The sequence below is a fragment of the Anarrhichthys ocellatus genome, unplaced genomic scaffold (genome assembly GCF_004355925.1).
Source record: "Anarrhichthys ocellatus isolate YVR2014 unplaced genomic scaffold, GSC_Weel_1.0 scaffold18, whole genome shotgun sequence".
In the NCBI taxonomy this organism is placed as follows: Eukaryota; Metazoa; Chordata; class Actinopteri; order Perciformes; family Anarhichadidae; genus Anarrhichthys; species Anarrhichthys ocellatus.
In genome coordinates, this window is record NW_022280048.1 from 1,120,138 (window position 1) to 1,131,935 (window position 11,798).

Below are 11,798 nucleotides of genomic sequence, written 5' to 3' on the forward strand. Positions count from 1 at the left end.
AAATGAAGACTGCCTGTAAGTGATCCTATTTCACTGTTAATCAACTCGGAGTGTTGATTTTACCAAAAAAAAAATCTAGCGACTCCTGGTAGCCAACTCAAAAGCAGTTGCAACTGTATTGCAGCTATGACAATATCATTTTTTTTATTTTTACCTTTGGTGCAAACTAGAATTACTGCTTTTCAGTTGTAAACCTCCAACCTGCCATTTACATCCATGTAAGTCCAAAATGTAATTACTTCATAATTTTATCCTTTCAGACAATTGTGTGAAATTGTCATGAATAGCATATTAATTCTTAAGTTATGGCCAAAAATGTGTTTTGAGGCAACGGTGACCTTTGACCACCAATGTCTAATCGGTTCATCCTTGAGTCAGTCGTCTTTAGTGCCGGATTTGAAGAAATTCCCTCGAGGCGTTCCGGACTGATGGACACATTCAGAAAAAACCTAATGGCCACGTCTGATGTAAATTTAGCAAAATAAAGGCATGTACAGGGTAGTTGTGATGGACTTCCTCACTCATGAAAGTTGAGTATGAAAGTTCTTAATTTAATTTTTAGAAAATACTGATATCGAAGGAAATAAATTGCTGTCAGTTCGCAAAACAGTCACAAATGTGTTGGTATGCTTAAGGAAATGTTTGGCAATAGAGCAAAAAGTGCACATAGTTTGCAGTTAAAACAAAAACAACCAGTATCGTGTACAATTTTTGGTTTTGAAAAACCTATTTAATTAAAAGGTTTGCTATATTCTGAAGATTATCTCACGGTGAGACCCTGAGATGCTGTCACCACGTTCACATTTAGTAATTCTACACGGTGCTTTATAATGTAAATCAGTTAGTCTAAAATGTTTGTGCGCTCGAGGCTTGGAGCATCGTCCTGTATGTGGGGGGAGTGAGGTGGAGTCTCTGCTGCTCCCTGAAGACTACTGAAGAAACTGCAGCTGTCTGTGTCATTTAGAGAAGCAGCATTCATCTGTAAAACCAGACCCCTGTCCTCCTCTTTTGTGTCATCTTCATCCTTCATTTCACCCCCACCTGCTCCCTCCTCCTCTCTCTCTGATCTTTGCTGATCTGGTCTTGAAGGAGTAGAAGGTGTGTGATAGGCCTGCTCTGCCAGCTGAAGGAAGGACGGAGAGGTGAAGGGAGAGAGACTGAAGGGGGCCTTAGGAGAAGGAGAAGAAGACGGGGACTGGTACGGTGAAAGGGAAGGTGAAGCGATGGGTGAGTCGTATGGAGAGAGGGAAATGGCAGCCTTGGGGGAGAGACGGGAAGAAGCCCATGGAGAGTCAAAAGGAGAGAGGGACGGAGATTCTTTGGGGAAAATGGGAGGAGCCTTGGGAGAACCATATGGGAAGAAGTAAGGAGGGAGTGAGGACGAACTGGAGAAACTGATCTTTGGAGAGGGCTGCATGTAGTCTGATTCGTGTGGAAGATTCTCCGTTACTGCTGATAGCTGAGCTGTAGCCTCTTCACCGGTGACTCCAGCTTCACTTTGGCCCCGTTCCTGCATCTCAGGCTGAAAGTGAGGAGTTGCTGATGGAAGCTGAACTTGGGCCTCACTGGAGGTGTTCTGCATCTGTGTCAGAGGCAGGGGCCAGGTGAAATCAATCTGAGCGACTTCACTTGGGCTCTCACCTTGTAACAGACCTTGACTGGGTTTGGCGGTTCCTTGTCCCCGTTTCCGGGCATTCGATTTTCCTTTGGTTTTGGGCATTAGCGGCGGTGGAGGTGGAGGAGCGAGTGGGGGCGACAGCAGGCTCGAAGACTCTGTGGAAATCCGAACCTTGCGGCTGCGGCTGAACATGCGGCGTCTGGACAAAGGATTATGGGAATGCAGGAAAAGGGGGTTGACGAAACAGAGAGCGCCCTGGCCGTAGCCACAGTCCAGCTCTCGGGGGCTGCGTGTCGTGATTGGACAGAACTCGTGGAACAGGGTGGGATTCGAACCTGCTTGTTTTTTGTCCGTGTCAGAAGTAGTTACCGTCCTGAGCTGGTTGTCTGAGTCGGGCTGGAGAGCGGAATCCGGCTGAGCTGCAGAGCTCGTCTGTGGGGCAGCAGCGGGCGGGACTGAGGTTACTGTGTCTGGCTTCTTCTTCTTGTCTTTCTGAGGCTTAGGTGCCTCCCGAGGCCCACGGACGTTTAGGTGGGAATTCCAGAATTCTGTAAAATATGATGTTTTCATTATAGTGAAACTTTAGTCTTTCTTACTCATTCGTCCTTCATTTAACAAAAGTATGTATATGTCATATGGTTATTACCCAGCAGCTGGGAGGTAATAATAATGAATGTAGTATGCGTGCAAACAAGGAGTTGTGTTCACCAACCTATTCCCATATGTGAGATGGACTCCAGCTCTTTGTGGGATGTCGCCTTTGCAATGGCTTCAGGAAGCTCCAAAGGGAAGCGTAATACATCTCTGATACACAGAAAATATACAATATTAACACCAGCATTTGCTCTTGCAGATCAATAAATATTGACAGTGACAAATGTAGAAAAAGGGGGAAAAACTGCTGTGAACATATTGTATAGGAAGCGAAGGTAACGAAAAGAAAAGACACAAATGGTGAACAGCTGAGGACAATGATAATAAGGAAGGCAAGATGGTACCTGCTGACACAGTAGAAGGAAACTAGTCTTGGGACATCTGGAAAACTGATGGCTGAAGTCTCCAGACACAGAGCTGGGGGTGAGGAAAATTCAAAGATGCAGAGATTTTGGGAGGGGGAGATGTAGTCGTGTGTTAAAACTATGTAACACTGGAGCAAAGCTGAGTATAGATGATACCCGTAGTTTTGCCATTATACGAAGCGTGCATACGTTTTTTATTTGATTTCCTGCATTCCGGGAAGTTGCAGGGAAACCAGGAATAGCTTACTTCATGATGTATCTGTTACTTCATAAAATGGTTGGCAATACTGTAAAAGCAGACATGAGTAGTAGTCAATGAACTGAAATAAGCACAGTCGAAAATGTAAATGCTCTGTTTTCAGTTTTGTGGAAATCTGTTCGCATTAATATCTTTGTATTGCTTTGGTGACCAAATCAAAGTAGTCTCTTATTTCATGCAATTCAATTTAAGTATATGACACTAGTGCAATTGGACACAATCTTGATGATGTGAGCACACGGGCATGACTACATATTTGTTTACCAAAGAAGGCAGATTCAGTCTTGATGGGTCAGACACAGAAATATCCTTTTTTTTTAAAGTTGTCACATACTCTTACTGGATTGTTCCTCCCTGATGCCAAATTGCTGAACAAAGGATGGCACGCTGTCATCCGCCAAGCGGACACACAGCACATTTTTCCGGGATGTGCGAGACCTGCGCACCAGGAAGGTCTGCGGGAGGAGACAAGTGATTACTGAGTGCATGTGTGAGTGTGTAGGACATGGACAGAGAAGGCAAGAGAGGTATGGCCTAAATGTATGTGGACATATGTTGTGCTCCTGATTTTATTTAGATAAAGTGCATGCGGCTCTTACCCCAGGAGGCTCCCTCTGCAGTATGTGCAGTGCGGTGGCAGGGTTGATGGACAGCTGGAGCCAGACTGGAACTGTGAGCAGGAGACGGTCCAGCACGCTGATGCTTCTCAGAGAGCCCTGTCCCCTCTGATGCCCCAACAGCTTCCGCTCTGATGACTGGGTGGGCTCCGGGAAATCATACAGCGGTTCTTCTTGTGCCATCTACACACACAACAAAAAGTATTATTATTAGCTGTCCTGCCACTGACCATGCACTCCCATAGTGTGTGCAGGCTACAGGTGGTTATTATCTCTCCTTGTGGCTCACATTAACAACAGGAAGATGGGAAGGATGCCTTCACACACCCACACACACACACACACACACACGACTGCGTAATAAATCCGCCTGGATTGGGACAGCAAGTCGAGACTTGGTAAAGTGCAGCAGCTCAGACAGAGTTTAAATGAAATAGGAAGAGAAACACACATTTAAAAATACAGACACAGAAGCACGACACACACACGCGCAGAGACGGCGATGTAAAATCAATAGCAATGATATTGTTGGTTATGGCTATTTTTCTGAACATATAGGTCTGTCGCCCTATTAAATCTCACCGCAGCCTACATGCCAACATCTGTCTGGATCCGCAGCGCGCATTCCTGTAAAACTCACATTTCCTCTTCAAACTACGAGTCTTCCTGCCGTAGGCTTCACTTACACCACTTGTGTGTAGCTACTGTGGGATTCCAACTTTGACATTACCAGGCTCGTTGTTTACCTCGTTGTCCCGATACTTCTTTTGATCCCCTCCGGATCCACTTTATGTTGACGCGCTGCTATGTTTTCCATCAAATTCACGAGGATGAAAACTTTGCTTCTCTTCCACTTTGGCCTGTCATGGCGTGTGGTCTTAGATCCGGAGACGTCTCTATTCTTTGGCTCCTCCTCCTCTGCCTCACCTGGAAACAGACACGTGATACTGTACACCTATGCCACGGGCCACAGAAAGACGCGCCTTTCCGAAGCAGAAATATTTGAAGCGTAGAAAAGTTAAACCCGTTATAACTATGTTCATAGTGTTATAGTGGTGGAAGACGTACTCAAACATCTACTAAAATAAAAAATAAAAAAGCAATGTAGCAGTGTCATACAAGTTATGTATTCATGACATTATTCAAAGATTATGATCAAAATGTACTTATATAACAGACTTATGCATTGTTGCCTATTCCAGAAAAGTGTATATTGGATTATTAAGTAAAGGATCGGAGTAGTAACTGTTACTTATTCCCCACTACCCGCCATTGATATGAAACTATTAAATCAATGATATTTAAGTGTGGTAATGTTGCCCTCTGAAGCACTGTAGAAATATCAGCAGACACATTCCTCCACAATGAACTCCATTGACGTTAACACAACACGTTAGATCATGTGTTGTGTTATTTATGCGTCAGAGTAGGTGATTTTAGACTCTCGACATGGCCATACAACTGAAAAAGAGGAAGAATGCCCCAGTCAGGAATACGAAGCAGCCATCTGGTGCAAATCTGATGTAACTGCGACCCTGTTGCTTCCAGTCAGCGAACGTCAAGAAACCGGAAACGGATGTGACGTCTGAAATACAGCTCCAGGACCGCGTTGGGTAAGTAGTCCGTGAAACGTTACTATGCTAGCATGATTATGTTGCTTTCCGTCCATTTTAAACTAAATTGGATGCACAACACGATTAATGGTGGTTAATATGCGCTATGATAGTTTACACACCAGTGATGGAGCTGTAGCTTAAGCACATGCTTTCAAACACTGTGATGAAACCACTGCGCTAGCTAGCTAGCTTAGCTAACGTTAGCTACATCGTTAATGTTTGCGTTTAACAAAATGGCCAGTAGTGTCGTAGTTGTTTAGCTAACTGATGGTCGTATAACTGGTCGTGCATCTTACCATAAACCGGTTGTATGTTACCGATTATGCGTCATTTGTCTGGCATTAGCAAGGTCAGCTAACTTTGCAGCTACACAGGCTTCATTTGATCCGTTTTCGCCTCGAAAGTCAACAGCTTTATTAGCTCAGTTAAGCTAATAATAACCGGCTAGCTAACGTCAATACGCTTCTTAGCAGATGGCAATGCAACTAGTTAATGACTTTAGTTATAAACCCACTTAGCAGTATGATTTAGGATGAATATCATTAACTATGATTAGCCACGCGGGAAAACGCCATTTTATTTGTTGAGATTCACCAAAGTTAGTCACGTTACCAACGGAGACATTTAAACCAGAGCACCATGTTTTCTCTCCTCCAGATGCCTGTGTGATACAGAGATGAGCGGTGAGAACGTGAAGTTGTTTGTCGGGAACCTTCCTTTAGATGCAACTCACGACGAGTTGACGAAGCTCTTTTCTCCATATGGAGAGATCAACACCTGCTCTTTGCTCAGACAGTACGCCTTCGTTACCCTGAAGGGAGAGGGGGCAGCAGACAGGTAACTGTTCATCACCACTATTAGATAGTAACTGTTCATCACCACTATTAGATAGTAACTGTTCATCACCACTATTAGATAGTAACTGTTCATCACCACTATTGGATAGTAACTGTTCATCACCACTATTGGATAGTAACTGTTCATCACCACTATTGGATAGTAACTGTTCATCACCACTATTGGATGGGATCAATTAATTGATATTATAGAAATATGCTTTCTTGGGGATAAAATCAAACGTGGATATGAAAGTTTATACTCCAACAAATTTAAACACAAGGTAATTGCTCATCAGGTATCTTAGCGAGGTACATTATGAGTCCAGTATGCTATATTCCGTTTGCTATATTCCGCTAATAAGTACATTCAGTGAATTTTGAACACATTAAATAGAAATATAGTTATTGCTTGCACTGCCAGTGTGTTTTTAAATAAAAAAGAAAATGTATGTGTTAATGTTGATCTGTATTAATGGTAAAATATACCATTAATTGGCTGGTTTTAGTTTATTTTATTAATTTTTAACCTCAGCTAAAATATTTGCAGTACAACTGATGATGATGATGCAAAGATATTTCTCATTCCTACTCTTACAGGGCCATACGACATCTTGATGGTAAAGAGTACAGAGGCCGGCCTTTGGTGGTCGAGGAGTCCCGTGCACGCCCACCCAACTCCACTAAAGTGTTTGTGGGGAACCTCGCCGCGACATGTTCAGCAGATGACCTGCACGGTTTGTTCTCAACCTTTGGAAGAGTTTTAGACTGCGACAAAGTCAAAGGTGAGTTAAAGTCCCGTCAACAATACTTATTGTGAGGAAACATTTTGTAGAAGTGCTGATCTGTAATGTAACAACAATCTTCAGATTATCTTGTGTCATCTAGAAAGTTTTAACAGTTACATTTTTTAATAAATAGTGCTAAACAAAAAGTGACAATAACAATATGGGATTGATGTGTTTTATTTTGAATCGGTGTCTCATGTTAACGCTGAGCTTCCTGTGTACTCTACAGCCAGATTATGCTCAAATGTCGGCTATGCGTTTGTGCATATGGAGAGGAAGGAGGAGGCCCTGGTGGCTATTGACGCACTCAACGGGACCATGTACAAGGGCCGTCAGTTGGCCGTAGAGCTGTCCAAAGCCCAACCTTTGATCAACCAGATTGCAATGGCTGGAAATTCAAACCACGGTGGTGTAACAGGTAAAGATGAAGTTATCCATTTGTGTTTAACTGCATCATATTAGATTCTGAAAACAACTCCTGTTCTCATCATGTGTTGTTCTCCCTTTGCCTTGTAGGTGGCAGGGAGGGTCTTCTTCCGCGACCACCTCCATCACTAGAGCACCATCAGAGTCAAGCAGCCGTGCTAGCAGCAGCTGCAGCAGCAGCGGCTGGACTACCCATACAAGTCAGTTAATTCTCTAGCAGGGCATCCACTATCCGGGAAAACATCTAACTTATGATCTCTGAAACCCGAGCCCATGAGTTTATGAACGGTCACAAGCATTTGTGACTGGACTCGTTTGAACCTGACCCTTACACTTTCCTTACCCGTAGTGTTTTATAGAGAAGTTAGGTTTGAGTATATTTTTTTTAATGCGTGCATCTCTCATCTGTCTTTTGTAGGTTCAACAAAGTGTCCATAACTCATTCTACAACACCACCTCCTTTGACCCCACCTACGCTGCTTTGAAGGGCATTACGAGTGCTAAAGGTGCAGATGGGGTGATATACGGTGCTCTAGCCAGCCAGGTATATGGGACTGTTGCTGACCAGGTGTATCAAGATATGGCTAATCACAATACTGCAGCTGTTGCCACTGTTGAAGAAGTAGATTCACAAAGCGGACCAGATCCGACAACGCTTTTCGAGGCAGCGAGAGCCAAGTTCTTTCAGGAGGGACAGAAGGTAGTAAAACTGTATAATGTTCTCCTCTGTTTATTTTGTGTTGTACGTTTATTTTCTGACATATTTTTTTGAATTAAAGGTTCTGGCAGAGCAGCAGGCAGGGAGAAAGGCAGTGTCTGCCGACAGTGAGCGAGACCGCAGTCCAATCAGAGGAAACCGGGCCCCCCTCCTCCCTGACCCGGTTCCAGGTTCCTTCGGTCAGGTACGACCGAAGCGCCGCGCCCTGCTGCCGACGCCACCTGGAGGACCCGAAGACGCCCCAGCTGCCACCAACACACCTGAAGGGTCAGATCCTGTTGCTAGGTACACGCAATACATTTTGATAAAAGATGGAGGCAGAAGGAAAAATAAGCACGTTAAGCCTGCTTCCACTTGCACATACTGTATAATAATAGTTTATTTACATCACTCGTGGTGCAACGGATCATAAAACTCACATTTGAGATTGTAACACGGATAGGCTCACAGATCGGGTTTGCACAAAAGCAAAAATCCGGATCAGTGGTCCGTTACACCACTACATAGCACTGATCAATAAATCATTACATTATTGTAGAATGCTTTATTAATATCAAACAAAAAAATACACATCCCTGTGTTCATTATGTCATGTCAGATGTGGTTTTTCGGCTAACATTTCTTTCTTTCCTTTCTTCTCTTAACCTCTTCTGTTGTAAACTGCAGGTCTTACACAGAGTACTACCAGCAAATGCATCAATACCAACAGTATCAACAGTACCAGCAGCAGTACCAGTACCTCCAGTATGCCTACACCAATCCTCCTCCTCCTCCCCCGCCTCCACCAGCCACCACACAGGCACAGGCCTCCACCACAGCGCCCCCGGGGACATACTCGGCGCCCCCGACGTATGCAGCACCGGGAGCCTACGCGCCGCCAGGAACGTACGATGCGGCAGGAAGTTACAACGCCTCATCCGGGAGCTACAATGCTACATCTGGGAACTACGACGCCTCGTCAGGAAGCTATGACGCGTCTGGAGGCTATGGGGCACCCGGAGCATATGATTCATCGGGAGCTTACGCAGCAGCGGGAAGCTACTCCGCATCCACACCGTATGAGCAGACACCCGCACACGGGCAACCCATGCCCCAGCGCCATGATTACCCTTACCACACGCCAGAACCCCCTTATCGATAGTCCCACCCCCACACACTCCTTCCACACTGCAAATGTGTGCGTGTGCATGTGTATTTACATAAGGGACAGTGTAAACCAGTGAGGGAGCAAGGTTGTAATTCGAATGTAATTCAAGTCTGACGCATTTCCCCCTTTTTTCTCCATCCTAACCTAGTTTCTAACTAGCTTGCCCGTCGGTTGATGCCTGTGTGGCGTAGTGGGACAGTTCATTTTGTGATGGTGTCATGCGTTCACAGTTTGTGTTCGACAATGTGAGGCACAGCTGGTTGGATGTTCAAAGAGGCTTAAATGTTTCTTGGGACAAAGTTGTACTCCGAGGCCAGGGTAGGATATCGTAGGAGAAGCTTTTTGTTTGTACTGAATCGAGGCCTTTTATATACTCTACATAAACGTGCAGGAACATAAGCAGTCCAAATCACACATTTCAAATGTAATACGCTGATAAATTACTAAATAGCTATAAAAACATACTCCAATTATTTAAACAAAAAGAATATTATCCATCGGCCTTTCTGGCCTCTCTACAAGATGCATCAGGCTTGCCGTATTCTTTTAAAACTCATTTTTCAGAGGTCCACGTGTCCTTATAACAATTTTATAATATAAATCCAAACGCACGCACTAGTGTTGGCGTAGGAACATCCTGTGTGGAGTATGTAACAGGCCTCTGTTTGAATTCAGCTGCATTGACCTTTTTCATAACAGCCAGCCTGTTCATCCGGACATTGAACCGCCCGATTGGTTAATACGTCGACTAAGAGAGACGGCAGAAGAAGTGAAACGGAGCGTTGCTTCAGCCAGGTTTTTGTTGCCTTTACTGTAGAACCGTCTGTTTGTGAAGATGGAGAATGTTTGTTAATTGACCGGCTTTGTGTTGTGTTTCAGGCTGGCTTCACTGAAGGACTCTCACTCGGAGTGATTATGTATCATTTTTGTCCTCCATTTTGGGTCATGTAAATCTTTGATATGGCAAAGTGTTAGACGGATAATCGCAAATTCGTTAGACGGTCACTTAGGTTCTGTTGCAACCCAATTAACTCTGGGTGATTTGGAGATTGCATTGTGCCAGCTGGCATTAAAGTTTTCCTGAGGCGAACTGTTTTCAAGGTGTGAAGAATTATTACAGAGTAAATTTGTAGTCAAACAGAATATTACCAGTCTGATTATGCATACGTTAAGTTTCATAGTCTCGTGTGTTAGCCGGGTGTGAACGTGACTCAGATAAAAGGATACAGGAATATTTTCAGCGATTCAATTAAAGTATGAGTCCGGGCTCTCTTTATTTTCTCGAGGTATACACAAACTCAGGAGTTAAATGTATCCTGTCACGTCGGTGTTTACCTCTAAAACATTAGAACAGAATCATTAAGTCATCTGTAGTCGTTCAAATTTCTTTTTTTCTATTTCATATTGTGTTGAATTGCGAATCAGGCCATTTGTGAAGCAACCCTGAAGCCCGATGGTTATGCGGTCGTACTTGCACTGAATGGTATTGAACCGGCGTGGCATGTGAGCATATATGAGATCAACGTGCTGTGAAATCAAAACATGGCATTCGATCTTGAAGTGCAGTTCCCAAAAGAATGGGAGCTATCTGTGATTCACCATTTGAGCTGAGAGCAGGTGCAAGTGTGTTTTTGTTTTTTCTACATGCAGTGGCGTGTTGCTGATGTGAATAGCGTAGGGTTATTGACTGAGTGGACACGAGGTGACAGTGCTGCAGGTGAATATGAGGGTGGTTTTGGATTTAGTAAAGGCCGATGACCTTTCCTTTTCCCTCTTCTGATCTCTCCAGAGTCACACGCCTCTTGACAAACCTCTGCATTCACACCACGCCATCTCCACACTTTATATCTAGATGTATTTTAACTGGGTTCATTGCATTTTGCTCATGTAAAGCAGGCCACACGTGCAAATGATACTAATGCACACCCAATTCCATCAGTATTGTTTGACTGACAGTAGAAGTTCCGTTCCGTGATTGTACCACACCCTAGATCCTCATCTTATGTCTAATTCGCCACCTGAGTTGGTAGTGCTGTGGTAGGTTTTCAGTGACACATAGCCTCTCTAAATTTCCACATTATTCCACCTTCTCCATTTGAACTGTTAGTTGCATGCCTTGTTGTTGCTGCTGCTCCAGCCACCTTCTTCCTCTTGCTGATTATTGCAGCTAGAGTGGGAGGGAGCCAAACTGAGCCCTTGCCCTGGACGTACGGCACACGCAGCTGTAGCGTGGGATGGGGAAAACAGCAGCGTTAGGCCTGAAACTGCTGTGGACGATGGGGTGTCCCCCCACTAAGGTAAACACTCAGACCACACACTCCTGCCCCTCCCTGAAAACACCCATACACACTCTCAAACACAATCGCACACACACACGCACCTATATCCATTTATTCCTCCCCTGTCTTCGGGGAGTTTTATTTGCCAGGATTTCAGATTTTTGGAAATTAATCTCGCATCCTTTTTTTGAGGAGAGATCAACTTTTTCCTGTTTTTGATTTTCCTGGTCGTATCCCTGCAATCAACCCCCCCCCCCCCCCCCCCAAACATACTCTGCTCATACATTCCTGCTCCCAACATACTGACCGCTCACACACACCAGATGCAGACACGTATATCGTCTTTTAGTCCAAATCTGAAGCAGGCACGTTGTCAGTTACCCGTACCTAACAGCCTGTCATTCAAGAGTACCAGGCAATCACAGCCACAGCTGGACGTGGGACATGTAGGTAGGATGGGTTGTGTTAGTTTTTG

At 44.4% G+C, this 11,798-nt stretch overlaps 2 protein-coding genes across 5 annotated transcripts; one reads left to right on the forward strand and one right to left on the reverse strand.

The window, feature by feature from the left end:
- Nucleotides 1-753: 753 nt before the first annotated feature.
- Nucleotides 754-4,399, reverse strand: LOC116388984 (ras and Rab interactor 2-like). Of its 3 annotated transcripts, none has more exons than XM_031857356.1 (6): nucleotides 4,260-4,399; nucleotides 3,496-3,696; nucleotides 3,237-3,351; nucleotides 2,617-2,689; nucleotides 2,331-2,422; nucleotides 754-2,166 (listed from the first exon to the last, which is right to left on the reverse strand). In XM_031857356.1, the coding sequence occupies exons 2-6, from the start codon at nucleotides 3,694-3,696 to the stop codon at nucleotides 842-844; spliced, it is 1,806 nt and encodes a 601-aa protein (XP_031713216.1). In that variant the 5' UTR covers nucleotides 4,260-4,399; the 3' UTR covers nucleotides 754-841. The 3 variants fall into 3 exon arrangements, with proteins under 3 accessions (XP_031713216.1, XP_031713214.1, XP_031713215.1); XM_031857354.1 differs by having other exon boundaries at nucleotides 3,231-3,351; XM_031857355.1 differs by lacking the exon at nucleotides 4,260-4,399 and adding an exon at nucleotides 4,096-4,252 and having other exon boundaries at nucleotides 3,231-3,351.
- Nucleotides 4,400-5,075: 676 nt separating this feature from the next.
- Nucleotides 5,076-9,709, forward strand: rbm14a (RNA binding motif protein 14a). 2 transcript variants are annotated; one of them, XM_031857023.1, is made up of 8 exons: nucleotides 5,076-5,126; nucleotides 5,787-5,966; nucleotides 6,566-6,750; nucleotides 6,983-7,171; nucleotides 7,270-7,379; nucleotides 7,598-7,879; nucleotides 7,959-8,182; nucleotides 8,564-9,709. In XM_031857023.1, exons 2-8 carry the CDS (start codon nucleotides 5,806-5,808, stop codon nucleotides 9,036-9,038), a joined length of 1,626 nt encoding a protein of 541 aa, XP_031712883.1. In that variant the 5' UTR covers nucleotides 5,076-5,126; nucleotides 5,787-5,805; the 3' UTR covers nucleotides 9,039-9,709. The 2 variants fall into 2 exon arrangements, with proteins under 2 accessions (XP_031712883.1, XP_031712884.1); XM_031857024.1 differs by having other exon boundaries at nucleotides 7,959-8,164.
- The last annotated feature ends 2,089 nt before the right edge of the window (nucleotides 9,710-11,798 follow it).

Excerpts from the sequence above, each read along its gene's own strand:
- LOC116388984 (XM_031857354.1), bottom strand. The coding sequence starts at position 3,696 with ATGGCACAAGAAGAACCGCTGTATGATTTCCCGGAGCCCACCCAGTCA. Across the intron at positions 3,352-3,495 it reads TGCAGAGGGAGCCTCCTGGG|ACCTTCCTGGTGCGCAGGTC; the intron begins GTAAGAGCCGCA and ends CTCCTCCCGCAG. Across the intron at positions 2,690-3,230 it reads GGAGGAACAATCCAGTAAGA|CTCTGTGTCTGGAGACTTCA; the intron begins GTATGTGACAAC and ends CCTCACCCCCAG.
- rbm14a (XM_031857023.1), top strand. The coding sequence starts at position 5,806 with ATGAGCGGTGAGAACGTGAAGTTGTTTGTCGGGAACCTTCCTTTAGAT. Across the intron at positions 6,751-6,982 it reads AGACTGCGACAAAGTCAAAG|CCAGATTATGCTCAAATGTC; the intron begins GTGAGTTAAAGT and ends TGTACTCTACAG. Across the intron at positions 7,380-7,597 it reads CGGCTGGACTACCCATACAA|GTTCAACAAAGTGTCCATAA; the intron begins GTCAGTTAATTC and ends TGTCTTTTGTAG.